This window comes from Nerophis ophidion, linkage group LG20, assembly GCF_033978795.1.
Source record: "Nerophis ophidion isolate RoL-2023_Sa linkage group LG20, RoL_Noph_v1.0, whole genome shotgun sequence".
Lineage (NCBI taxonomy): Eukaryota > Metazoa > Chordata > Actinopteri > Syngnathiformes > Syngnathidae > Nerophis > Nerophis ophidion.
In genome coordinates this window covers 23,654,754-23,679,370 of record NC_084630.1, presented here as the reverse complement: position 1 = coordinate 23,679,370, position 24,617 = coordinate 23,654,754, and the positions used below count along the sequence as shown (strand labels likewise).

The following is a 24,617-nucleotide window of genomic DNA, read 5'->3' as shown; positions in this document are numbered from 1 at the left end:
GTGAAGGGATGTCCCCCTAACTATGTCCTGATCATTACTCCTCTTTATTATTTATTTCTCCATCTCCTCCCAACGTCTTCAGTATCCTTCTTCTGATGATTATTGATCTTTGCTCTTTTTACATCTCTTTAAATTATTCACACATAAGGTTTTCTACACCAAAATACATCTATTTATTATTATTATTATCATCATGGCGCGCTCTGCCGTCAACATTCTTCATCCGATTCAAAGCATTCCAACTTCAAAGTGTTCAGCCTATTCGGGAATCGCAGGATTTTCATTGACAAATTCCAAAAATTCCCAGATTTCCCAGAATTCCCAGTTTTCCCGAACATTTTTCCCATTCAAAATGAATTGGACATTTTTCTAACTTCCCCCATTTCCACATTTTTCAACCTATTCAAATCATTCCACCTTCAAAACGTTCCAGCATTCTGGAAATTCAAACAATAATTTTTCCAAGTTCCAAAAAATTGCAGGAATTCCTCTAATTCCCGTTTTTTCAAACCCCTTTTTCACTCTTTTTTTCTGGCGACTACTCCTCCCACATTTTTTAACCCACTTGAACTGTTCCACCGTCAGAACATTCTTCTTAATCATGACAAACAAATGGGAAAAAAATCCAGTTTTTCCAGTATTTCCAGGAACTCCGTAGTACCATTTGTCAATTACAAAGAGTTACTACTTCAACATTTCTCGACCGATGTGAAAATTTTCAGTCACCAACTCATTCAGAACATTCACATTTTATAGCATTTTCCCCAAAAATTACAGATTTTCCCGAAGTTCCCAAATTTCCATGAAATTCCCCTTTTTCAGTGCGATGACTCCTTTCTCATTTTTTCAACCCATTTCCACTGTCAAGACATTCTTCTTAGTCAGGACACAAAAACCAAGTTGGTTTTACAACTTGAACATTTCCTGGCTTTCCCAAAATTTCATAATACCATCTCCCAATTAAAAAACTGTTACTAATTTAATTTTTTTTTTTTTTACCGATGTAAACAATTCCAACACCAACCAATTCAGCTCATTCAGGACATTCATGCTCTTAATCATCCTAAACACCTGCTTGGCACTCAGCATCAAGGGTTGCAATGTTTCACATGACTCGTGTCACATGACCCTTGTCAGATGACTTGTGTCACATGACCAGTTTCAAATTACTTTGGTCACATAACTTGTGTCACATGACTCTTGCACCATGACCTGTGTCACATGACACGTTCTACATGACCCGAGTCACATGGCCCGTGTCACATGACACGTTCTACATGACCTGTGTCACATGACATATTCTACATGACCTGAGTTACATGACCAGTGTCACGTTACACGTTCTACATGACCCGAGTCACATGACCCGTGTCACGTGACACGTTCTACATGACCCGAGTCACATGACCTGTGTCACGTGACACGTTCTACATGACCCGAATCACATGACCTGTGTCATGTGACACGTTCTACATGACCCGAGTCACATGACCCGTGTCACGTGATACGTTCTACATGACCCGAGTCACATGACCCGTGTCACATTCTACATGACCCGTCACATGACCCGTGTCACGTGACACGTTCTACATGACCCGTGTCACATGACACATTCTACATGACCCGAGTCACATGATCCGTGTCACGTGACACGTTCTACATGACCCGAGTCACATGACACGTTCTACATGACCCGAGTCACATGACCTGTGTCACGTGACCCTTGTCACATGACATGTTCTACATGACCCGAGTCACATGACACGTTCTACATGACCCAAGTCACATGACCCAACTCACATGACCCAACTCACATGACCTGTGTCACATGACACGTTCTACATGACCCGAGTCACATGACACATTTTACATGACCTGAGTCACATGGCCCGTGTCACATGACACGTTCTACATGACCTGTGTCACATGACCTGTGTCACATGACACATTCTACATGACCCGAGTCACATGACCCGTGTCATGTGCACATTCTACATGACCCGTGTCACGTGACTTTTGTCACGTGAGACGTTCTAGATGGCCCGTGTCACATGACCTGTGTCACATGACACGTTCTACATGACCTGTGTCACATGACCCGTGCCACATGACACGTTCTACATGACCCGAGTCACATGACCCGTTTCACGTGCACGTTCTACATGACCCGTGTCACATGACCCAGCACTGAAGGTTTACGCTGGGAGGATGAAAGCATTTTTAATGAGCAGTGGCAGGCGCTGCACAAGGCAGTTACAAGGCGGCATCAAACCAGCACTCTGAACAGGAAGGACATGGCGGCGCCGAGAGCCAACCCCAGCGAGAGGAAAAAGGCCATGATGGCGCCGGCCGTCTCGGCTTCGTGAGGAAGAACTCTCCTGGAAGCACAGGCGGAAGAAGGCTGACAAGAAGTAAGACACGGCGAGAGGAAGCGGAGGCGGCGCTCACTTGGGGCCGAAGCACATGCAGAGGCTGGCCAGGTAACCATTGGTGACGGCGAAGGCCACCATGAAGGCGGCGAAGAAGGCGTCGTGCCGGAAGTAGACGGGCAGGTGGAGGCGGGGCTGCACGTTGCACAACATGAAGAGCGGCACGAAGGCCACGCGGGCCAGGATCAGAACAGGAAGTATCCCGCTGTCCTTTCCTGGCTGCACACGTGACAGCGCGGTCAGCGGGACGGGGGCCACGCCCACTTTTACCAGTCCACAACTCACCCACGTGCAGAACGCCGTCAGGCTCCGCCCCCCCCAGTCACACAGGTTGAAGAGCAGGAAGCAGGTCACCGGCACAAAGTACACTTCTGTCACATGACCACAGCGTCAGTCTCACCAGGGGTCGGGGCTTGCCGGCTGACCCGCCCACTCACCCCACGAGGTTCCTTGGCCCAGCGAGGACTTGGTGTCGGCCGCCACGGCGGGGAAGGTCCCGATGGTGACGGTGAAGGTGAAGCAGACGGACAGCGCCAAGACCCAGATCTGGGCGCAAAGGTCAGAGGTCACCTCCAAGCGGCGTGGCGTTGCAAACAAACCCACCTTCCGGAAGATCTTCACCATGGACGTCGCTTCCTCGCCACTTCCTGCGTCAGCTGAGGAAGACCGCCGGCACGCCGTGAGGAAGAAGGAAGGACGCAAAGAAAAGCTCGCCATCGTTACCTTCGCTCGCCAGGTCCACCTTCTCCTCGCTGCCTTCGTCTTCCTGCCGCTGACGCCGCACATGCCGCTGCTCGTGGAACTGGAAGAACTCCTGCACGCACGCACGCACGCACGCACGCACGCACGCACGCACGCACGCACGCACGCACGCACACACACACACACACACACACACACACACACACACACACACACACACACACGACCTCATGACACCTCTATCTGTGTGTGTGTGTGCGTGTGTGTGTGTGTACCAGTTTAGGCAGCATGAAGTAGGAGCAGATGGAGAGAGAAATGACAAGGGACGCTGTGATGAAATAACCAAATGCAACTTCTTCTACACCAACACCACCTGCAGTGTGGGAGGGAGGGAGGGGAGGAAAAGAAGGAAGGGAGACAGGGAGGAAGAGAGGCAGGTTGGGAAGGGAGGAAGGCAGAAAGGAAGGAAAGGAAGGGAGGAAGGGAAGAAAGGAAGGAGGGAAGGAAGGGAAGGAAAGGAAGGGAGGGAGGAAGGAAGGGAAGAAAGGAAGAGAAAACGGGAGGGAGGGAGGAGAGGAAGGGATGGAGGTAGGAAAGGAATGAAAGGAAGATAGGAAGGAAGAAAAGGAAGGGAGGAAGGAAGGAAAGGAAGGGAGAAAAGAGGAATGGAGAGAGGGGGAAGGGGGAAAGGAAGAAAGGAAAGGAAGAGAGGAAGGGACAAAAGGAAGGGTGGAAAGAATGAAAGGAAGGAAAGGAAGGGAGGGAGGAAAGGAAGGGAGAGAGGGAGGAAGGAAAGAAAAGGAAGGGAGGGAGGGAGAAAGGAAAGAAAAGGAAGGGAGGAAGGGCGTGAGGAAGGAAGGAAAGAAAGAAAGGAAGGGAAGGAGGGAGGAAAGAAGGGAGCAAGGGGTGAAGGAAGGGAGAAAGGAAGGAAAGGAAAAGAGGAAGTAATGAAAGGAAGGGAAGGAAAGGACAGGAAAGAAGGAAGGAAGGGAGGGAGGGAGGGAGGAAGGGAGCAAGGAAGGAAATGAAGGAAAGGAAGAGAGGAAGGGAGGGAGGAAGGAAGGGAAGGAAGCAAGAAAAGGAAGGAAGGGAGGAAGGAAAGAAGGGAAGGAAGGGAAGGAAGGGAGGAAGGGAGAAAGAAAAGGAAGAGAGGGAGGAAGGAAGGAAAGGAAGGGAGAAAGGACGGAAAGGAAGGAAAGGAAGTGAGGGAGGAATAAAGAAAGTAAAGGAAGGGAGGAAGGGAGAAAGAAAGGAAAAGAAGAAAGGAAACAAGGGAGGGAGGGAGGAAAGCAAGGAAGTAAAAGGAAGGGAAGGCAAAATTGAAATAAGGAAAGAAAGAAAGGAATGAAATAAGGACAGGAAGAAAAGAAGGAAGGAAAGAAGAAAGTAAAGAAAGCGAGGGGAAGGAAGTAGAGAAAAAAAGAATGAAATGAAGGAAATAGAAAGGAAGTAAAAAAGAAAGGAATGAAGGAAATGAAGGTAAGGAAAGGAAGAGAAGGAAGGAGGGAGGTAAGCAAGGGAAGGAAGGAAATGAAAGAAGAGGTCAGAGGTGTGATGTCACAGGTCAGACAGGCCAGGTGGGGTTTTTTTCCGACTTGCGATGGCGCAGATCATGGCGAAGGCGGCGAAGGTCCCGGCTAGTCCCTGACCGCTCATGATGGGCGTGGTGTAGGAGGCAGGAAGTGCCGCCGCCATCCCAAACAGACTCCCTTGCAGCACCGCCCCGAACGCTGCAAGAAGTCACACAGCAAAGAGTCACACAGCAAAGAGTCACACAGCAAGGAGTCACATAGGAAGGAGTCACACGCTGCAAGGAGTCACACAGGAAGGAGTCACATAGGAAGGAGTCACGCGCTGCAAGGAGTCACACGGGAAGGAGTCACACAGGAAGGAGTCACACAGGAAGGAGTCACACGCTGCAAGGAGTCACATGCTGCAAGGAGTCACACAGGAAGATGTCAAACAGAAAGCAGTCAAACAGGAAGGAGTCAAACAAGAAGGATTCAAACAGGAAGTAGTCAAACAGGAACTATTCAAACAGGAATGAGTCAAACGGGAAGGTGTCACACAAAAAGGAGTCAAACAGGAAGGAGTCAAACAAGGATTCAAACAAAAAGGAGTCAAACAGGAAGTAGTCAAATAGGATTGAGTCTAACAAGAAGGATTCAAACAGGAAGTAGTCAAACAGGAAGTAGTCAAACAGGAAGTAGTCAAACAGAAAGGAGTCAAACAGGAAGGTGTCAAACATGAAGGCGTCACACAAGAAGGAGTCAAACAGGAAGGAGTACAACAGTAATGCGTCACACAGGAAGGAGTCACACAGGAAAGAGTCACACGCTGCAATGAGTCACACAGGAAGGGGTCAAACAGAAAGCAGTCAAACAGGAAGGAGTCAAACAAGAAGGATTCAAAAAGGAAGTAGTCAAACAGGAACTATTCAAACAGGAAGGAGTCACACAAAAAGGAGTCAAACAGGAAGGAGTCAAACAAGAAGGAGTCAAGCAGGAAGGCGTCAAACAGAAAGGAGTCAAACAGGAAGGAGTCAAACAAGAAGGATTCAAACAAAAAGGAGTCAAACAGTTAGTAGTCAAACAGGATGGAGTCTAACAAGAAGGATTCAAACAGGAAAGAGTCAAACAGGAAGTAGTCAAACATGAAGTAGTCGAACAAGAACTAATCAAACAGGAAGTAGTCAAACAGAAAGGAGTCATACAGAAAGGAGTCAAAGAGGAAGGTGTCAAACATAAAGGCGTCACACAAGAAGGAGTCAAACAGGAAGGAGTCAAACAGAAAATAGTCGAACAGGAAGTAATCAAACAGGAAGTAGTCAAACAGAAAATAATCAAAGAGGAATCGAGTCAAACAGAAAATAGTCGAACAAGAAGTAATCAAACAGGAAGTAGTCAAACAGAACGGAGTCAAACAGGAAGGCGTCCCACAAGAAGAAGTCAAACAGGAAGTAGTCAAACAAGATGTAGTCAAACAAGAATGATTAAAAAAGGAAGGAGTCACACAGGAAGTAGTCAAACAGAAAGTAGTCAAACAGGAAGTAGTCTAACAGAATGGAGTCAAACAGAAAGGAGTCAAACATGAAGGCGTCACACAAGAAGGAGTCAAACAGGAAACAGTCAAACAGGAAGGCGTCAAACAGAAAGGAGTCAAACAGGAAGGAGTCAAACAAGAAGGAGTCAAACAGGAAGGTGTCAAACAGAAATGAGTCAAACAGGAAGGCATCAAACAGAAAGGAGTCAAACAGGAAGGAGTAAAACAAGAAAGATTCAAACAGGAAGGAGTCACACAAGAAAGAGTCCCACAGGAAGGTGTCAAACAAGGAGTCAAACAGAAGGGAGTCAAACAGAAAGAAGTCAAACAGGAAAGAGTCATACAGGAAGGAGTAAAACAAGAAGGTGTCAAACAAGACAGAGTCAAACAGGAAGGCTTCAAACAGAAAGCAATCAAACAGGAAGGAGTTAAAAAAGAAAGATTCAAACAAGAAAGAGTCCAACAAGAAGTAGTCAAACAGGAAGGAGTCAAACAAGAAGGATTCAAACAGGAAGGAGTCAAACAGGAAGGAGTCAAACAGGAAGTGGTCACACAAGAAGGATTCAAACCGTAAGGAGTCACACAAGAAGGAGTCAAACAAGAAGGAGTCAAACAGGAAGGCATCAAAGAGGAGTCAAAGAGGAAATGTGGCGTTGAAGGCATCACACAGAAAGGTGTGAAAGAGGAAGTGTGGCGTTGAAGGATTCAAAGAGGAAGGAATCAAAGAGGAACTAGTCAAAGAGGAAAAAGTCAAAGAGGAAGGAGTGAAAGAGGAAGTGTGGCGTTGAAGGATTCAAAGAGGAAGTGTGGCCTTGAAGGAGTCATAGACAAAGGAGTGAAAGAGGAAGTGTGGCGTTGAAGGAGTCAAAGAGGAAGGAGTAAGAGAGGAAGTCGTCAAAGAGGAAGAAGTCAAACAGGAAGTGTGGCGTTGAAGGAGTCAAAAGACAAAGGAGTCAAAGAGGAAGTGTGGCGTTGAAGGACTCAAAGAGGAAGTGTGGCGTTGATGGAGTCAAAGAGGAAGGAGTCAGAGAAGAAGGCGTGAAAGAGGAAGTGTGGCATTGAAGGAGTCAAAGAGGAAGGCGTGAAAAAGGAAGTGTGGCGTTGGAGGAGCAGGTGGCGTGAAAGAGGAAGTGTGGCGTTGAAGGAGCAGGTGGCGTGAAAGAGCAGGTGGCGTTGAAGGAGCAGATGGAAGTGTGGCGTTGAAGGAGCAGGTGGAAGTGTGGCATTGAAGGAGCAGTTGGAAGTGTGGCGTTGAAGGAGCAGGTGGAAGTGTGGCGTTGAAGGAGCAGGTGGAAGTGTGGCGTTGAAGGAGCAGGTGGAAGTGTGGCGTTGAAGGAGCAGATGGAAGTGTGGCGTTGAAGGAGCAGATGGAAGTGTGGCGTTGAAGGAGCAGATGGAAGTGTGGCGTTGAAGGAGCAGGTGGAAGTGTGGCGTTGAAGGAGCAGATGGAAGTGTGGCGTTGAAGGAGCAGATGGAAGTGTGGCGTTGAAGGAGCAGATGGAAGTGTGGCGTTGAAGGAGCAGGTGGAAGTGTGGCGTTGAAGGAGCAGATGGAAGTGTGGCGTTGAAGGAGCAGATGGAAGTGTGGCATTGAAGGAGCAGGTGGAAGTGTGGCTTTGAAGGAGCAGATGGAAGTGTGGCGTTCAAGGAGCAGATGGAAGTGTGGCGTTGAAGGAGCAGATGGAAGTGTGGCGTTGAAGGAGCAGGTGGAAGTGTGGCGTTGAAGGAGCAGGTGGAAGTGTGGCGTTGAAGGAGCAGGTGGAAGTGTGGCGTTGAAGGAGCAGGTGGCGTTGAAGGAGCAGGTGGGAGTGTGGCGTTGAAGGAGCAGGTGGCGTTGAAGGAGCAGGTGGAAGTGTGGCGTTGAAGGAGCAGGTGGAAGTGTAGCGTTGAAGGAGCAGGTGGAAGTGTGGCGTTGAAGGAGAAGGTGGCATTGAAGGAGCAGGTGGAAGTGTGGCGTTGAAGGAGCAGGTGGAAGTGTGGCGTTGAAGGAGCAGGTGGAAGTGTGGCGTTGAAGGAGCAGATGGAAGTGTGGCGTTGAAGGAGCAGATGGAAGTGTGGCGTTGAAGGAGCAGGTGGAAGTGTGGCGTTGAAGGAGCAGATGGAAGTGTGGCGTTGAAGGAGCAGATGGAAGTGTGGCGTTGAAGGAGCAGATGGAAGTGTGGCATTGAAGGAGCAGGTGGAAGTGTGGCGTTGAAGGAGCAGATGGAAGTGTGGCGTTGAAGGAGCAGATGGAAGTGTGGCATTGAAGGAGCAGGTGGAAGTGTGGCGTTGAAGGAGCAGATGGAAGTGTGGCGTTGAAGGAGCAGATGGAAGTGTGGCGTTGAAGGAGCAGATGGAAGTGTGGCGTTGAAGAAAAAGATGGAAGCGTGGCGTTGAAGGAGCAGGTGGAAGTGTGGCATTGAAGGAGCAGATGGAAGTGTGGCGTTGAAGGAGCAGATGGAAGTGTGGCGTTGAAGGAGCAGATGGAAGTGTGGCGTTGAAGGAGCAGGTGGAAGTGTGGCGTTGAAGGAGCAGGTGGAAGTGTGGCGTTGAAGGAGCAGGTGGAAGTGTGGCGTTGAACGAGCAGGTGGAAGTGTGGCGTTGAACGAGCAGGTGGAAGTGTGGCGTTGAAGGAGCAGGTGGCGTTGAAGGAGCAGGTGGAAGTGTGGCGTTGAAGGAGCAGGTGGAAATGTGGCGTTGAAGGAGCAGGTGGAAGTGTGGTGTTAAAGGAGCAGGTGGAAGTGTGGCGTTGAAGGAGCAGGTGGGAGTGTGGCGTTGAAGGAGCAGGTGGCGTTGAAGGAGCAGGTGGAAGTGTGGCGTTGAAGGAGCAGGTGGAAGTGTGGCGTTGAAGGAGCAGGTGGCGTTGAAGGAGCAGGTGGAAGTGTGGCGTTGAAGGAGCAGGTGGAAGTGTGGCGTTGAAGGAGCAGGTGGAAGTGTGGCGTTGAAGGAGAAGGTGGCGTTGAAGGAGCAGGTGGAAGTGTGGTGTTGAAGGAGCAGGTGGAAGTGTGGCTTTGAAGGAGCAGGTAGCGTTGAAGGAGCAGGTGGAAGTGTGGTGTTGAAGGAGCAGGTGGCGTTGAAGGAGCAGGTGGAAGTGTGGCGTTGAAGGAGAAGGTGGCGTTGAAGGAGCAGGTGGAAGTGTGGCGTTGAAGGAGAAGGTGGTGTTGAAGGAGCAGGTGGAAATGTGGCGTTGAAGGAGCAGGTGGCGTTGAAGGAGCAGGTGGAAGTGTGGCGTTGAAGGAGCAGGTGGAAGTGTAGCGTTGAAGGAGCAGGTGGTGTTGAAGGAGCAGGTGGAAGTGTGGCGTTGAAGGAGCAGGTGGTGTTGAAGAAGCAGGTGGAAGTGTAGCGTTGAAGGAGCAGGTGGAAGTGTAGCGTTGAAGGAGCAGGTGGTGTTGAAGGAGCAGGTGGAAGTGTGGCGTTGAAGGAGCAGGTGGCGTTGAAGTGTGGCGTTGAAGGAGCAGGTGGTGTCGAAGGAGCAGGTGGAAGTGTGGCGTTGAAGGAGAAGGTGGCGTTGAAGGAGCAGGTGGAAGTGTGGCGTGGTGGCGTGCTCACAGTTGATGATGACGATCTTGATCATGGTGAGCAGGAAGAAGCTGGGCGGCTCCATGGGAACTTTGACCATCAGCGCGGTCAGCAGGAAGACGACCATGATGACCAGCAGGCTGCCCGCCACACGCACGCGCTGAGGCACGCTGCCGAGGAGGAAGACCTTCTAGAAGCGTCTACAGGCAAGATGGCGGCGGGGGCGGCGCTCACCGTGAGTGCAGGAAGGAGTTGAGGCAGGTGAAGATGAGGAGCGGCAACATGGCGCACAGCGTCATCACGTTGCCAAATCGGGCCTCCAGCACACCGCGAGGCTCCTCCCCCGCCGCCGTCTCATTGGGCCGGACCTTCAGGCGGCTGACAAAGTACTGAAGTGGCGCCGCCTCGTCAATATTCTGATGGATGCTCTTGTGTCGCGCTGACAGGAAGTGACATCATACCGTGCTGGCCGTCATGAAGAAGTTCCACGGCAACAACGTCCCCAGGCCCAGAACCAAGAAGAGCCACCACACGCCGTGAAACCTGACACCACCAACACTCGCTGATTCATCTCCCTCCATCAATACCTCCACCCATCAATACATTCATTCATCAATACCTCCGCCAATCAATACCTCCACCCATCAATACATTCATTCATCAATACCTGTGTCAATCAATACCTCCACCAATCAATACATTCATTCATCAATACCTCCGTAAATCAATACCTCCAACCATGAATACATTCATTCATCAATACCTCCGTCAATCAATACCTCCAACCATGAATACATTCATTCATCAATACCTCGGTCAATCAATACCTTCACTCATCAATGCATTCAACAATACATTCATCAAAACATTCATCCATCAATACCTCCACCCATCAATACATTCATCCATCAATACCTCCACCCATCAATACATTCATCAAAAAAATAATTCATCAATACCGCCACCCATCAATACATTCATCAAAACATTCATTCATCAATACCTCCGTCAATCAATACATCCATCCATCTATACATTCATCAATACCTCCACCCATCAATACATTCATCAAAACATTCATTCATCAATACCCCCACCCATCAATACATTCATCAAAACATTCATTCATCAATACCTCCACCCATCAATACATTCATCAAAACATTAATTCATTAATACCTTCACCCATCAATACATTCATCAAAACATTCATTCATCAATACCTCCACCCATCAATACATTCATCAAAACATTCATCCATCAAAATACCTCTGTCGATCAATACCTCCACCCATGAAAACCTCCATCCATCAATACCTCCACCCATCAATACATTCATCAAAACATTCATTCATCAATACCTCCATCCATCAATACCTCCACCCATCATTACATTCATCAATACATTCATCAAAACATTCATTCATCAAAATACCTCCGTCCATCAATGCCTCCTCCCATCAAAACCTCCACCCATCCTCCATTCATCAATACATTAATCAAAACATTGATTAATCAATACCTCCACCCATCAATACATTCATCCAATACATTCATCATAATACCTACGTTAATCAATACCTCCACCCATCAATACATTCATCAAAACATTCATTCATCAAAATACCTCTGTCAATCAATACCTCCACCCATCAATACATTCATCAAAACATTCATTCATCAAAATACCTCCGTCAATCAATACCTCCACCCATCCATACATTCATCAATACATACATCAATCAGTACATACATTAATCAATACATTCATTCATCAATACATACATCAATTCATACATTCATTCATCAATACATACATTCATTCATCTATACATCAATTCATACATTCATTCATCAATACATACATTCATCTATACATCAATTCATACATTCATTCATCAATACATACACCAATCAATACATTCAACAATACATTCATTCAATATATACATTCATGCACACTTTCATCACTCAGTACACTCATCAATCAATATGTTCGTCAATCACTTATTCAACAATGAAAATATATACATTCATCAATCAATCAATCAATACATTTTTCAATTCACCTTTTCATTTATCGATCAATCAATCAATCAATCATTTATCGATCATTTATCAATCAATCAATCTATCCATCAATCAGTCAATGGATCAATCATTTGATCCATCGATGAATGGATTGATTCATTCATTCATTCATGGAATGACTCACTTGTCCCTTGGCGCAGCGGCGGCCATTTTGTGCAGATGTGAAGAAGAAGAGATGATGTAATAGTGAGCGATCAATGAGGGGCGGAGCCTGCAGCAGAGTCATGTGACAGGCAGGTGAAGGTGAGGTGAGGCGTTGAAAGACAAGAGAAGTAGTTTTACCTGCGACCACCTGTGTCCTCTTTTCCTGTCACATTGCGACACAAGCTGATCTCCGACCCCGCACTCCTCTATGTAGACTTTGATCTTGTTGTCACGGCGATAAGCCCCGCCCGCCTGCACCCAACTCTCAACCACTCGTCTCTTTGACCTATTAATACTTTCATGCATTCACATGCTCACATCATGCTTTCATGCATTCACATGCTCACATCATGCTTTCATGCATTCATATGCTCACATCATGCTTTCATGCGTTCACATGCTCACATCATGCTTTCATGCATTCACATGCTCACATCATGCTTTCATGCATTCACATGCTAATATCATGCTTTCATGCGTTTACATGCTCACATCATGCTTTCATGCGTTCACATGCTCACATCATGCTTTCATGCGTTCACATGCTCACATCATGCTTTCATGCGTTCACATGCTCACATCATGCTTTCATGCATTCACATGCTCACATGATGCTTTCATGCATTCACATGCTCACATGATGCTTTCATGCGTTCACATGCTCACATCATGCTTTCATGCATTCATATGCTCACATCATGCTTTCATGCGTTCACATGCTCACATCATGCTTTCATGCATTCACATGCTCACATCATGCTTTCATGCATTCACATGCTCACATGCTAATATCATGCTTTCATGCGTTTACATGCTCACATCATGCTTTCATGCGTTCACATGCTCACATCATGCTTTCATGCGTTCACATGCTCACATCATGCTTTCATGCGTTCACATGCTCACATCATGCTTTCATGCATTCACATGCTCACATGATGCTTTCATGCATTCACATGCTCACATGATGCTTTCATGCGTTCACATGCTCACATCATGCTTTCATGCATTCACATGCTCACATGATGCTTTCATGGGTTCACATGCTCACATGATGCTTTCATGGTTTCACATGCTCACATCATGCTTTTCCTAATATTGAAATGTCCCTTGGATCGGTGCCCAGCCAACTGTGTGTGTGTGTGTACTTGTGTACTGGACTCTCACACCAGCCATCCTAAACATGTTCTGGTCTTCAGAGAACCAAGACTTGTCATCAACTGGATGGATGGATGGATGCATGGATGGGTGAATGGATGCATGGGTGAATGGACGGACAGATGGATGGATGGATTGATGCATGGGTGACTGGGGGATGCATGAAGGGTGAATAGATGGATGGATGGATGGATGGTTGGGTGAATGAACAGATAGGTGAATGGATGGATAGATGGATGCATGAATAGATAGGTGAATTGATGGATGGTTGGATGAAAGGCTGGGTGAATTGATTGATGGATGGATGGATGGGGGAACTGATGGATGGATGGACGCATGGGTGCATGGATGGATGCATGAATGGATGGGTGAATTTATGGATGGCTGGATGGATTTATGCATGGTGAACGGATGGATGAATGAATGGATGAATGAATTTATGGATGCTAGAGGAATTTATGCATGGGTGAATGGATGGATGAATGAATTGATGGCTGGCTGGAAGGATATATGCATGGGTGAATGGATGGCTGGATGAATGCATGAATTGATTGGTGAATTGATGGCTGGACGGTTGCATGGGTGAATGGATGAATTGATTGATGGGTGATGCATGAATGGATGGTTGAATTGATGGATGAATGCATGAATGGATGGATTGATGGATGCATGAATAAATGGGTGAATTGATGGATGGATATATGATTAGCTGCATTAATGGACTTTTATAGGAATGGATGCATGAATAGATGTATGTATGTATGGATGGAGGATGCATGGGTGAATGGATAATTGAATGCATGAATGGATGGGTGAATTAATGGCTGGAAGGACAGATGCAATGATGGACGGATGCATGAATGGATACACAAACGGATGGGTGAATTGATGGATGCGTTGATGGATGGATGATGATGCATGATGGATGGATGTACTAATAGATGGATGGAAGGATATATGTATGATGGGTGAATGGATGGATGGACAGATGCTTTAATGAATGGATGGATGAATGGGCAGATGCATTAATGAATGATAAATGTATGTATGGATGGATGAATAGACAGATGGAAGTATGCATTCACGGATGGATAAATGGTGTTCCTCAAGGTTGGATTTTGAGCCCACTAATTGTCACCCTTCTGACCTGGGGGCCTAACTTTGCCACTACAGAGGGGCCCGGAGCCCGCTCCAGTGTGGAGAGTGTATTAGAAAAGGGACTCCACCATGATTGGTCAGAAGGCAGTCAGGTGACCCTGGGGCGCCATCTTTGCTACCAACCTTGAGACCCTGCTATGTGTGTGTGTGTGCGTGTGAGGAGCTTCCTGCTCACTTTTTACAGGTGTCAGAATGTGCTGTCAAACATGGATTCATTTTTATTTCAAATAAATTCATAATTACATGAAATGAGTGATGTCACACATTTACATGTTTAAAGTGTATTGACGTGTATTTGAGAGAAATAAAAACAAGACTGTCACACTGCGGTGAGGGAACTTCCTGTTTTATGTTGAAAGTCTAATCCTCCTCTCGTTTCAGCCCACCTGCTCTTCTTTTCGAGCGTACTTTCTGTTAAAAGCTTTTTGTCACCTCTTCGTGAGCAATTTTCTTTTGGTGCACTTAATCGTAGATGGTTGTTTTTTGATTATTAGATGAGTGTAGATTTTGCTTCGCCTTTCCCCTTTATTGTTTTTCGCCCTGTGCTACATTTCCTTTTGACTCTAGTGTGTCTAGTCTAGAGTTTATAGTCCTTCGTTTATTCACTCTATCTGAAGAGAGTTCTCACAAACTGTTGAATAAAAGCCTGCGTAATCCTTTCCTGTCTGCAAGTCCTCATTCTTGCCAAGGCCTAACAAAACCAGTCACCATGTCACCTTTAAAGTGTATTTATGTGTATTAGAAATGAATAAATACATGAAATGAGTCATAATGTCACATATTTAAAGTGTATTAGCAATAAATAAATACAAGAAATGAGTGATAATCTCACATATTTAAAGTGTATTTAAAAGCTGAACTAACAAGCTAAAAAGGCCCCTGAAGCCCCTCCCAACTCTGGTGGCCTTTGTCAGGGCAACAGGCAGGGGAGGCGTCCCATTGGCCGGCGGGGGAGAAGTGCTGAGCGGGCATCATGATGCGTGTTTGTGCCAGTGAAGCTTCTAGCGGCGAGCTGCTCATTCAGGCGGCGCCGGCCCAGGATGTGCGGGGTCAACTGGTAAGGCGCGGGTCGAGGGTGTTGGGGGCGGTGCTAAGACGTTATGTGGTGACACCGCAGGTTTCCCAAGGGGACGCTGCTGAGGAGCTGGCTCACCAAGTCTCGCCCTCGACTGCTGCTGCTCATCGCCGGCCTGAAGCGGCCTCAGGTGACCCTGATGAGGAGGAAGAGGATGAAGCGCACCAAAGTAGCCAAGGCCACGTAAGCGGTAAATACCAGAGAGCGGTGGCGTCAGGCCCCTCCCCCACTGGCCTGACCACTTCCTGTGTCTTGCAGGACCTGCAGCAGGATGCCACACTTCTCCTGAGTCTTCTTCCTGCCATGACCTTCTTGTCTCCGCCTCTGGCGTACCCGGGCCACGCCCCCCCATGCTAAGGACGTTAGCCTTTGTGCTAACCAGCGCGCCCCCCCCCCCCCCACCCACCCCCTGGCGTCTCTTCTCTTGCTTCCGCTGACCGGGCCGTCGCCATGGTGACGGGTCACCTGATCAGCCGTGTGTGCACCAAGAAGGTCACGTGACAACTGTCTTGCATCTCCTCAATAAAACAGGACATTTTCTGCCAACTCCGCCTCCCTCCTTCTTCTTTAACTTTCATCACATTACCCATGATGCATCACATCTTAGATAAATGATTACTTGCATCTTAGATTAATGATGATGAATCAGATCTTAGATTAATAGCATTTTAGATTTAAAATTCATCACATTTTATGTCAATGATTCATCACATCTCAGATTAATGACATTTTAGACTAATGAATCACATTTTAACCCTCCGATGAGATGGCGACTTGTCCAGGGTGTACGCCGCCTTCCGCCCGATTGTAGCTGAGGTAGGCTGCAGCATCACCGCGACCCCAAAGGGAATAAGCGGAAGAAAATGGATGGGTGGAATCATATTTTAGATTATTGATTAATCCCATTTTAGATTGATGATAATAATATAATAATACATTTCACTTATAAGACACCTTTCTGGGCACTCAAGGACACCGTACAAAATCAAAACAATAAAATCAATAGGCTAAAAATAACAAGAAAGATGGATCAGATGTAGAGTGAAGAAGCAGTCAGGAACAGCTGGGTTTTCAGTCGTGACTTGAAGAGAGATGATGAGTCTAAGTTAGGAACGTCTGGTGGTAATGACTTCCAAAGATGAGTGGATAAACGCGGTGGACACTTTAAACAAGGGACAGTCAGATGGATGGATGAAGAGGATCTTGGGAAACGTGAGGGCGTAGCCACATGGAGCAGGTCAGAGAGATATGATGGAGAGAGGTTATGGATCGGTTTGATAGTGAGGAGACTTACTTAAAAGTGGATGCGGTGTTTGATGGGTGGCCAGAGGAGTTGCCGCAGAACAGGAAACAGCGGAGTTGCTGCACAACAGGGAACAGCGGAGTTGCTGCAGAACAGGAAACAGCGGAGTTGCTGCAGAACAGGAAACAGCGGAGTTGCTGCACAACAGGGAACAGCGGAGTTGCCGCAAAACAGGGAACAGTGGAGTTGCTGCAGATGAGGGAACGGCAGAGTTGCTGCAGAACAGGGAATAGCGGAGTTGCCGCAGAACAGGGAACAGCGGAGTTGCTGCAGAACAGGGAACGGCGGGGTTGCTGCACAACAGGGAACAGCAGAGTTGCTGCAGAACAGGGAACAGTGGAGTTGCTGCAGAAGAAGGAACAGTGGAGTTGCTGCAAAACTGGGAACGGCAGGGATGCTGCAGAACAGGGAACAGTGGAATTGCTGCAGAAGAAGGAACAGTGGAGTTGCTGCAGAAGAGGGAATGGCGGAGTTGCTGCAGAACAGGGAATAGCGGAGTTGCCGCAGAACAGGGAACAGCGGAGTTGCTGCAGAACAGGGAACGGCGGGGTTGCTGCACAACAGGGAACAGCAGAGTTGCTGCAGAACAGGGAACAGTGGAGTTGCTGCAGAAGAAGGAACAGTGGAGTTGCTGCAGAAGAAGGAACAGTGGAGTTGCTGCAAAACTGGGAACAGCAGGGTTGCTGCAGAACAGGGAACAGTGGAATTGCTGCAGAACAGGAAACGGCGGGGTTACTGCAGAACAGGGAACAGCAGAGTTGCTGCAGAACAGGGAACAGTGGAATTGCTGCAGAACAGGGAACAGCGGAGTTACTGCAGAACGTGGAACAGCGGAGTTGCTGCCGAAAAAGGAACGGTGGAATTGCTGCAGAACAGAGAACAGCAGAGTTGCCGCAGAACAGGGAACAGCGGAGTTGCTGCAGAACAGGAAACGGCGGGGTTGCTGCAGAACAGGGAACGGCGGAGTTGCTGCAGAACAGGGAACAGCGGAGTTGCCGCAGAACAGGGAACAGCGGAGTTGCTGCAGAACAGGGAACGGCGGGGTTGCTGCACAACAGGGAACGGCAGGGTTGCTGCAGAACAGGGAACAGTGGAATTGCTGCAGAACAGGAAATGGCGGGGTTACTCCAGAACAGGGAACAGCAGAGTTGCTGCAGAACAGGGAACAGTGGAATTGCTGCAGAACAGGGAAAAGCGGAGTTACTGCAGAACATAGAACAGCGGAGTTGCTGCAGAAAAAGGAACGGTGGAATTGCTGCAGAACAGAGAACAGCAGAGTTGCCGCAGAACAGGGAACTGCGGAGTTGCTGCAGAACAGGAAACGGCGGGGTTGTTGCAGAACAGGGAGCAGCGGAATTGCTGCTGAACAGGGAACAGCGGAGTTGCTGCTGAACAGGGAACAGCAGAGTTGCTGCAGAACAGGGAACGGCGGAGTTGCTGCAGAACAGGGAACAGCGGAGTTGCTGCAGAACAGGGAACGGCGGAGTTGTTGCAGAAAAGGGAACGGCGGAGTTGTTGCAGAACAGGGAACAGTGGAGTTGTTGCAGAACAGGGAACAGCGGAGTTGCTGCTAACAGGGAAGAGCGGAGTTGCTGCAGAACAGGGAACGGTGGAGTTGCTGCTGAACAGGAAACGGCGGGGTTGCTGCAGAACAGGGAACGGCGGAGTTGTTGCAGAAAAGGGAACGGCGGAGTTGTTGCAGAACAGGGAACAGTGGAGTTGTTGCAGAACAGGGAACAGCGGAGTTACTGCTAACAGAGAACAGTGGAGTTGCTGCAGAACAGGGAACAGAGAAGTTGCTGCACAACAGGGAACAGTGGAGTTGCTGCAGAACAGGGAACAGCATAGTTGCTGCTAACAAAGAACAGTGGAGTTGCTGCAGAACAGGGAACAGAGGAGTTGCTGCAGAACAGGGAACAGTGGAGTTGCTGTAGAACAGGGAACAGCGGAGTTTCTGCAGAACAGGGAACCGCAAAGTTGCTGCAGAACAGGGAACAGTGGAGTTGCTGCAGAACAGGGAACAGTGGAGTTGCTGCAGAACAGGGAACTGTGAAGTTGTTGCAGAAAAGGGAACGGCGGAGTTGTTGCAGAACAGGGAACAGTGGAGTTGCTGCAGAACAGGGAACAGAGGAGTTTCTGCAGAACAGGGAACAGTGGAGTTGCTGCAGAACAGGGAACAGCGTAGTTGCAGGGAACAGCGTAGTTGCTGCTAACAGAGAACAGTGGAGTTGCTGCAGAACAGGGAACAGCGGAGTTTCTGCAGAACAGGGAACCGCAAAGTTAGTGCAGAACAGGGAACAGTGAAGTTGCTGCAGAACAGGGAACAGTAAAGTCGCTGCAGAACAGGGAACAGCGGAGTTGTTGCAGAACAGGGGAGTTGTTGCAGAACAGAGAACAGCGGAGCAGCTGCAGAAGAGGGATCAGCGGAGTAGCTGCAGAACAAGGGACAGCGGAGTTGCTGCAGAACTGGGGTGATGTGAAGGATTGAGGAGGTTGTAGTGTAAACTGGGCTGCAGAGTTTTGGAGAAGCTGAAGTTTGTGAAGTGACTTGTGAGGGAGACCAAACAGGTGAGTTGCAGTCGTCAAGGCGAGAAGTGACTAGGCTATGGACTAGTATGGCAGCAGTATGTGGGCTCATGGGGGGTGAAGTCCACTCATGTTTCATAGATGAAAGGAATGATGATTAATCACATCTTAGATGAATGATGATAATCACATGTGATTATTCACTTGCATAATTTAAATTAGCTCAAGAAAAGACAATATTTTGACTCAAATGCAGTTTTATTTTTAAAACAATTCTGTCATGATCCATGACCCGGGTCATGGATCATGACTTCTGTTAGTAGCCACTTTCCTAGGTTCTAGTCTGGATTTAACATAATAGTGTGAGAGTCCAGTCCGTAGTGGATCTAACATAATGGTGTGAGAGTCCAGTCCATAGTGGATCTAACATAATAGTGAGAGAGTCCAGTCCATAGTGGATCTAACATAATAGTTGGAGAGTCCAGTCCATAGTGGATCTAACATAATAGTGGGAGAGTCCAGTCCATAGTGGATCTAACATAATAGTGTGAGAGTCCAGTCCATAGTGGATCTAACATAATAGTGTGAGAGTCCAGTCCATAGTGGATCTAACATAATAGTGTGAGAGTCCAGTCCATAGTGGAGCTAACATAATAGTGTGAGAGTCCAGTCCATAGCGGATCTAAATTAATAGTGTGAGAGTCCAGTCCATAGTGGATCTAACATAATAGTGAGAGTCCAGTCCATAGTGGATCTAACATAATAGTGTGAGAGTCCAGTCCATAGTGGATCTAACATAATAGTGTGAGAGTCCAGTCCATAGTGGATCTAACATAATAGTGTGAGAGTCCAGTCCATAGTGGATCTAACATAATAGTGTGAGAGTCCAGTTCATAATGGATCTAACATAATAGTGTGAGAGTCCAGTCCATAGTGGATCTAACATAATAGTGTGAGAGTCCAGTCCATAGTGGATCCATTATAATAGTGTGAGAGTCCATTCCATAGTGGATCTAACATTATAGTTGGAGAGTCCAGTCCATAGTGGATCTAACATAATAGTGTGAGAGTCCAGTCCATAGTGGATCTAACATAATAGTGGGAGAGTCCAGTCCATAGTGGATCTAACATAATAGTGTGAGAGTCCAGTCCATAGTGTATCTAACATGATAGTGTGAGAGTCCAGTCCATAGTGGATCTAACATAATAGTAAGAGTCCAGTCCATAGTGGATCTAACATAATAGTGTGAGAGTCCAGTCCATAGTGGATCTAACATAATAGTGTGAGAGTCCAGTCCATAGTGGATCTAACATAATAGTGTGAGAGTCCAGTCCATAGTGGATCTAACATAATAGTGTGAGAGTCCAGTCCATAGTGGATCCAACATAATAGTAAGAGTCCAGTCCATAGTGGATCTAACATAATGGTGTGAGAGTCCAGTCCATAGTGGATCTAACATAATAGTGGGAGAGTCCAGTCCATAGTGGATCTAACATAATAGTTGGAGAGTCCAGTCTATAGTGGATCTAACATAATAGTGTGAGAGTCCAGTCCATAGTGGATCTAACATAATAGTGGGAGAGTCCAGTCCATAGTGGATCTAACATAATAGTGTGAGAGTCCAGTCCATAGTGGATCTAACATAATAGTGAGAGTCCAGTCCATAGTGGATCTAAGATAATAGTGTGAGAGTCCAGTCCATAGTGGATCTAACATAAGAGTGAGAGTCCAGTCCATAGTGGATCTAACATAATAGTGGGAGAGTCCAGTCCATAGTGGATCTAACATAATAGTGGGAGAGTCCAGTCCATAGTGGATCTGGTTATCAATGTGAGAGTCCAGTCCAGGATGGAATCTGGCCATTGTAGACTTCTGACACCATGTGAAGTTAAAAAAGGAGGAAGATCAGTTTACTACTAACATGTTTACTGCCCTTCATAGAGGACTTCCAGCACTTGCTCTTGGCTAGAGTAGATCTCTCACACGCACGCACGCACGCACACACACACACACACATGTGTAAGACACAGATTTCCTGCAGTATACCTCTGCATACAATACATCCCTACATCACATGAAGTAGTGTAAAGTTCTTCCTTATATCTGTCAGTAAACTCACCATGGAATAAGTAAAACATACCGGTGTAGTGAGATGACATTATTAACACAAGGAACTTTACTAATTAGAGAGTTCCGGTTGAACGATTTTTCACGGAACACATTTCCTGTGTGGATGTTTCTGTTATTGATGGAAGTAAAGTGTGAATGTCATTAAAACAGTTAGCACCATCTTTTGACAATTCTTCCTCTCCCGTCCTTGCACGCTACACCACTACAACCAAGATGACGCTGTCCAAGTGGGGGCACGTAAATAACGGTCAGAAAGTGAGTTGAAAATGTGTAAAACATCATCTATGCAACATTTACAGAAAAGAAGCACCATGACATGCTATGTAGATCACAAGGAAGTATTTTACTTTTACAAAATAATCATAACAATATGACTCCTTTAATGCGTCTTATACTGTATATGAAAATAGACCTGACTAGACCTGCTCATCGGCAGTGTGCCTTATAATCTGGTGCGCCCTATGGTCCGGAAAATATGGTACATAAATACATAGACATATACTACTACATATATAAATACATACATATATACAAACCCCGTTTCCATATGAGTTGTTAAATTGTGTTAGATGTAAATATAAACAGAATACAATGATTTACAAATCCTTTTCAACCCATATTCAGTTGAATATGCTACAAAGACAACATATTTGATGTTCAAACTGATAAAACCTTTTTTTTTGCAAATAATCATTAACTTTAGAATTTGATGCCAGCAACATGTGACAAAGAAGTTGGGAAAGGTGGCAATAAATACTGATAAAGTTGAGGAATGCTCATCAAACACTTATTTGGAACATCCCACAGGTGTGCAGGCTAATTGGGAATAGGTGGGTGCCATGATTGGGTATAAAAACAGCTTCCCAAAAAATGCTCAGTCTTTCACAAGAAAGGATGGGGCGAGGTACACCCCTTTGTCCACAACTGCGTGAGCAAATAGTCAAAAAGTTTAAGAACAACCTTTCTCAAAGTGCAATTGCAAGAAATTTAGGGATTTCAACATCTACGCTCCATAATTTCATCAAAAGGTTCAGAGAATTTGGAGAAATCACTCCATGTAAGCGGCATGGCCGGAAACCAACATTGAATGACCGTGACCTTCCATCCCTCAGACCGCATTGTATCAAAAACCGACATCAATCTCGAAAGGATATCACCACATGGGCTCAGGCACACTTCCGAAAACCACTGTCACTAAATACAGTTGGTCGCTACATCTGTAAGTGCAAGTTAAAGCTCTACTATGCAAAGCGAAAGAGATTCATCAACAACATCCAGAAACGCCGCCGGGTTGTCTGGGCCCAAGATCATCTAAGATGGACTGATGCCAAGTGGAAAAGTGTTCTGTGGTCTGACGAGATCACATTTCAAATTGTTTTGGAAATATTCCACATTGTGTCATTCGGACCAAAGGGGAAGCAAACCATCCAGACTGTTATCGACACAAAGTTGAAAAGCCAGCATGTGTGATGGTATGGGGGTGCATTAGTGCCCAAGGCTTGGGTAACTTATACATCTGTGAAGGCACCATTAATGCTGAAAGGTACATACAGCTTTTGGAACAACATTTGCTGCCATCTAAGCGCCGTCTTTTTCATGGACGCCCCTGCTTATTTCAGCAAGACAATGCCAAACCACATTCAGCACGTGTTACAACAGCGTGGCTTCGTAAAAAAAGAGTGCGGGTACTTTTCCTGGCCCGCCTGCAGTCCAGAGCTGTCTCCCATGGAAAATGTGTGGCGCATTATGAAGCGTAAAATACAACAGCGGAAACCCCGGACTGTTGAAGGACTGAAGCTCTACATAAAACAAGAATGGGAAAGAATTCCACTCTCAAAGCTTCAACAATTAGTTTCCTCAGTTCCCAAACGTTTATTGAGTGTTGTTAAAAGAAAAGGTGATGTAACACAGTGGTGAACATACCCTTTCCCAACAACTTTGGCACATGTTGCAGCCATGAAATTCTAAGTTAATTATTATTTGCAAAAAAAATAAGGTTTATGAGTTTGAACATCAAAAATGTTGTCTTTGTAGCATATTTAACTGAATATGGGTTGAAAAGGATTTGCAAATCATTGTATTCTGTTTATATTTACATCTAACACAATTTCCCAACTCATATGGAAACGGGGTTTGTACTTTATATGAATACATAGATATATAATATTATTCTAATATATATATATATATATATATATATATATATATACACACACACACACACATACATACATACACACACGGTCAGGTGCCATGATGCGTGGCGCCTGAGGTCAGCACACGTTGAAGGTTTGTGTACCTCAGCAATTCCTGCTGGGAAACCGAGGCACAGAAGGCGTCCAGTGCGGCTGCAAAGTGGTCCATGGAGAGGCGGAGGGGCGAGTCCTGGGACTGGAGACCTGATGGACACAAGAAGAGCACATGAAGAAGGTGGAAGACCTGCAGGACCTCGGACGCACCCTGCCGGACTAGGGAGATCCTGCTCTTGATGGCGGCCGTCATGGCGTCCGAACACAGAGCGTAGAGGTCTGCGCCGCTCATGAGGGCGGGGCAGCGGTCCAGCACCTGCAGCAGGTCCACAGCCGGGTCCAAGTGGAAGCTGTGATGACATAAGAGGTGAAAGGTGGCAGTGGCAGCGTCCACCAGCAGGGGGAGCAGTGCTCACTTTCTGAGGATGGCCTGGAGAACCTGGAGCTGAGAACTGCGGTCCTGGTTCATCCCCACGTAGACCAGCTTGTCCAACCTGAAGAGAGCACGCCGTCACTCCTGCAAAATCACCGGCTCCACCTCTTGGCGTGACCTCTGACCTCCCGGGCCGCAGCAGCGAGGGGTCCAGCAGGTCGGGTCGGTTGGTGGCGCCGATCACAAAGACCCGTGCGGACCAGGGCAGAGCGTCCATCTCCGCCAGCAGCTGAGAAACCACCCTGACCATTGGAGGCCCGCGTTAGCCAGCGCACCTTCTCTCACCTGGCCCGCACATTCTCTCACCTGTCCATCACCCCGCCACTGTCCCCTTGGCGCCCCCTGCTGGGGGCCAGAGAGTCCAGCTCGTCAAAGAAGACCACGCAGGGCGCCGCCGAGCGCGCTCTGTGGAACACTGCAAAGACACGCACGCTGAGGGAGGGAGGGGCCAACAGGTGTCTGCCTCCGTGCTCTTCTCACCTGTCCTGATGTTCTCCTCGCTCTGGCCCACATACGCGTTGAGAAGTTCCGGACCTTTCACACTGAACACGTCATTAGCCATGCTACATGCTAGCCTGAGTCAACAAGACATGCTTCTCAGCTGAGGAACTGTTAGCCATGCTAAATGCTAGGGTTACCTGCTAGTGTTAGCAAGACAAGGTTAGCACCCGAGGAAGGA

The 24,617-nt window shown here is 47.1% G+C and overlaps 2 protein-coding genes across 4 annotated transcripts in view; both read right to left on the bottom strand.

The window, feature by feature from the left end:
• Positions 1 to 149: 149 nt before the first annotated feature.
• On the bottom strand, positions 150 to 12,429 carry LOC133538887 (equilibrative nucleoside transporter 1-like). 2 transcript variants are annotated; one of them, XM_061880768.1, is made up of 13 exons: positions 12,044 to 12,429; positions 11,886 to 11,972; positions 10,132 to 10,257; positions 9,905 to 10,059; positions 9,701 to 9,840; positions 4,727 to 4,861; positions 3,407 to 3,504; positions 3,153 to 3,243; positions 3,033 to 3,085; positions 2,867 to 2,975; positions 2,715 to 2,800; positions 2,449 to 2,648; positions 150 to 2,378 (listed from the first exon to the last, which is right to left on the bottom strand). In XM_061880768.1, exons 1-13 carry the CDS (start codon positions 12,209 to 12,211, stop codon positions 2,267 to 2,269), a joined length of 1,560 nt encoding a protein of 519 aa, XP_061736752.1. In that variant the 5' UTR covers positions 12,212 to 12,429; the 3' UTR covers positions 150 to 2,266. The 2 variants fall into 2 exon arrangements, with proteins under 2 accessions (XP_061736752.1, XP_061736753.1); XM_061880769.1 differs by having other exon boundaries at positions 10,132 to 10,213; positions 12,044 to 12,172.
• Positions 12,430 to 15,291: 2,862 nt separating this feature from the next.
• pex6 (peroxisomal biogenesis factor 6) overlaps positions 15,292 to 24,617 on the bottom strand; it is a 28,253-nt gene continuing 18,927 nt past the window's right edge. The window contains exons 13-19 of one of the 2 annotated variants that reach the window (XM_061880766.1): positions 24,419 to 24,480; positions 24,245 to 24,353; positions 24,064 to 24,180; positions 23,922 to 23,999; positions 23,716 to 23,855; positions 23,556 to 23,655; positions 15,292 to 15,432 (exon numbers count right to left, since the gene is read on the bottom strand). In XM_061880766.1, coding sequence (XP_061736750.1) covers positions 15,423 to 15,432; positions 23,556 to 23,655; positions 23,716 to 23,855; positions 23,922 to 23,999; positions 24,064 to 24,180; positions 24,245 to 24,353; positions 24,419 to 24,480 — 616 coding nt within the window. In that variant the 3' untranslated portion in view covers positions 15,292 to 15,422. Of the gene's footprint in view, positions 15,433 to 23,356; positions 23,656 to 23,715; positions 23,856 to 23,921; positions 24,000 to 24,063; positions 24,181 to 24,244; positions 24,354 to 24,418; positions 24,481 to 24,617 lie in introns of those variants that run through there. The other variant, XM_061880765.1, reaches the window with a different exon arrangement.

What these genes read in the sequence shown, in the direction of transcription:
- LOC133538887 (XM_061880768.1), bottom strand. Translation starts at nt 12,211, where the DNA reads ATGCATGAAAGTATTAATAGGTCAAAGAGACGAGTGGTTGAGAGTTGG. An exon ending in GAGGACACAGGTGGTCGCAG is followed by an intron (nt 11,973 to 12,043) that starts GTAAAACTACTT and finishes ACTCTGCTGCAG; the next exon opens with GCTCCGCCCCTCATTGATCG. An exon ending in TGCATGTGCTTCGGCCCCAA is followed by an intron (nt 2,379 to 2,448) that starts GTGAGCGCCGCC and finishes CTGTGCTTCCAG; the next exon opens with GAGAGTTCTTCCTCACGAAG.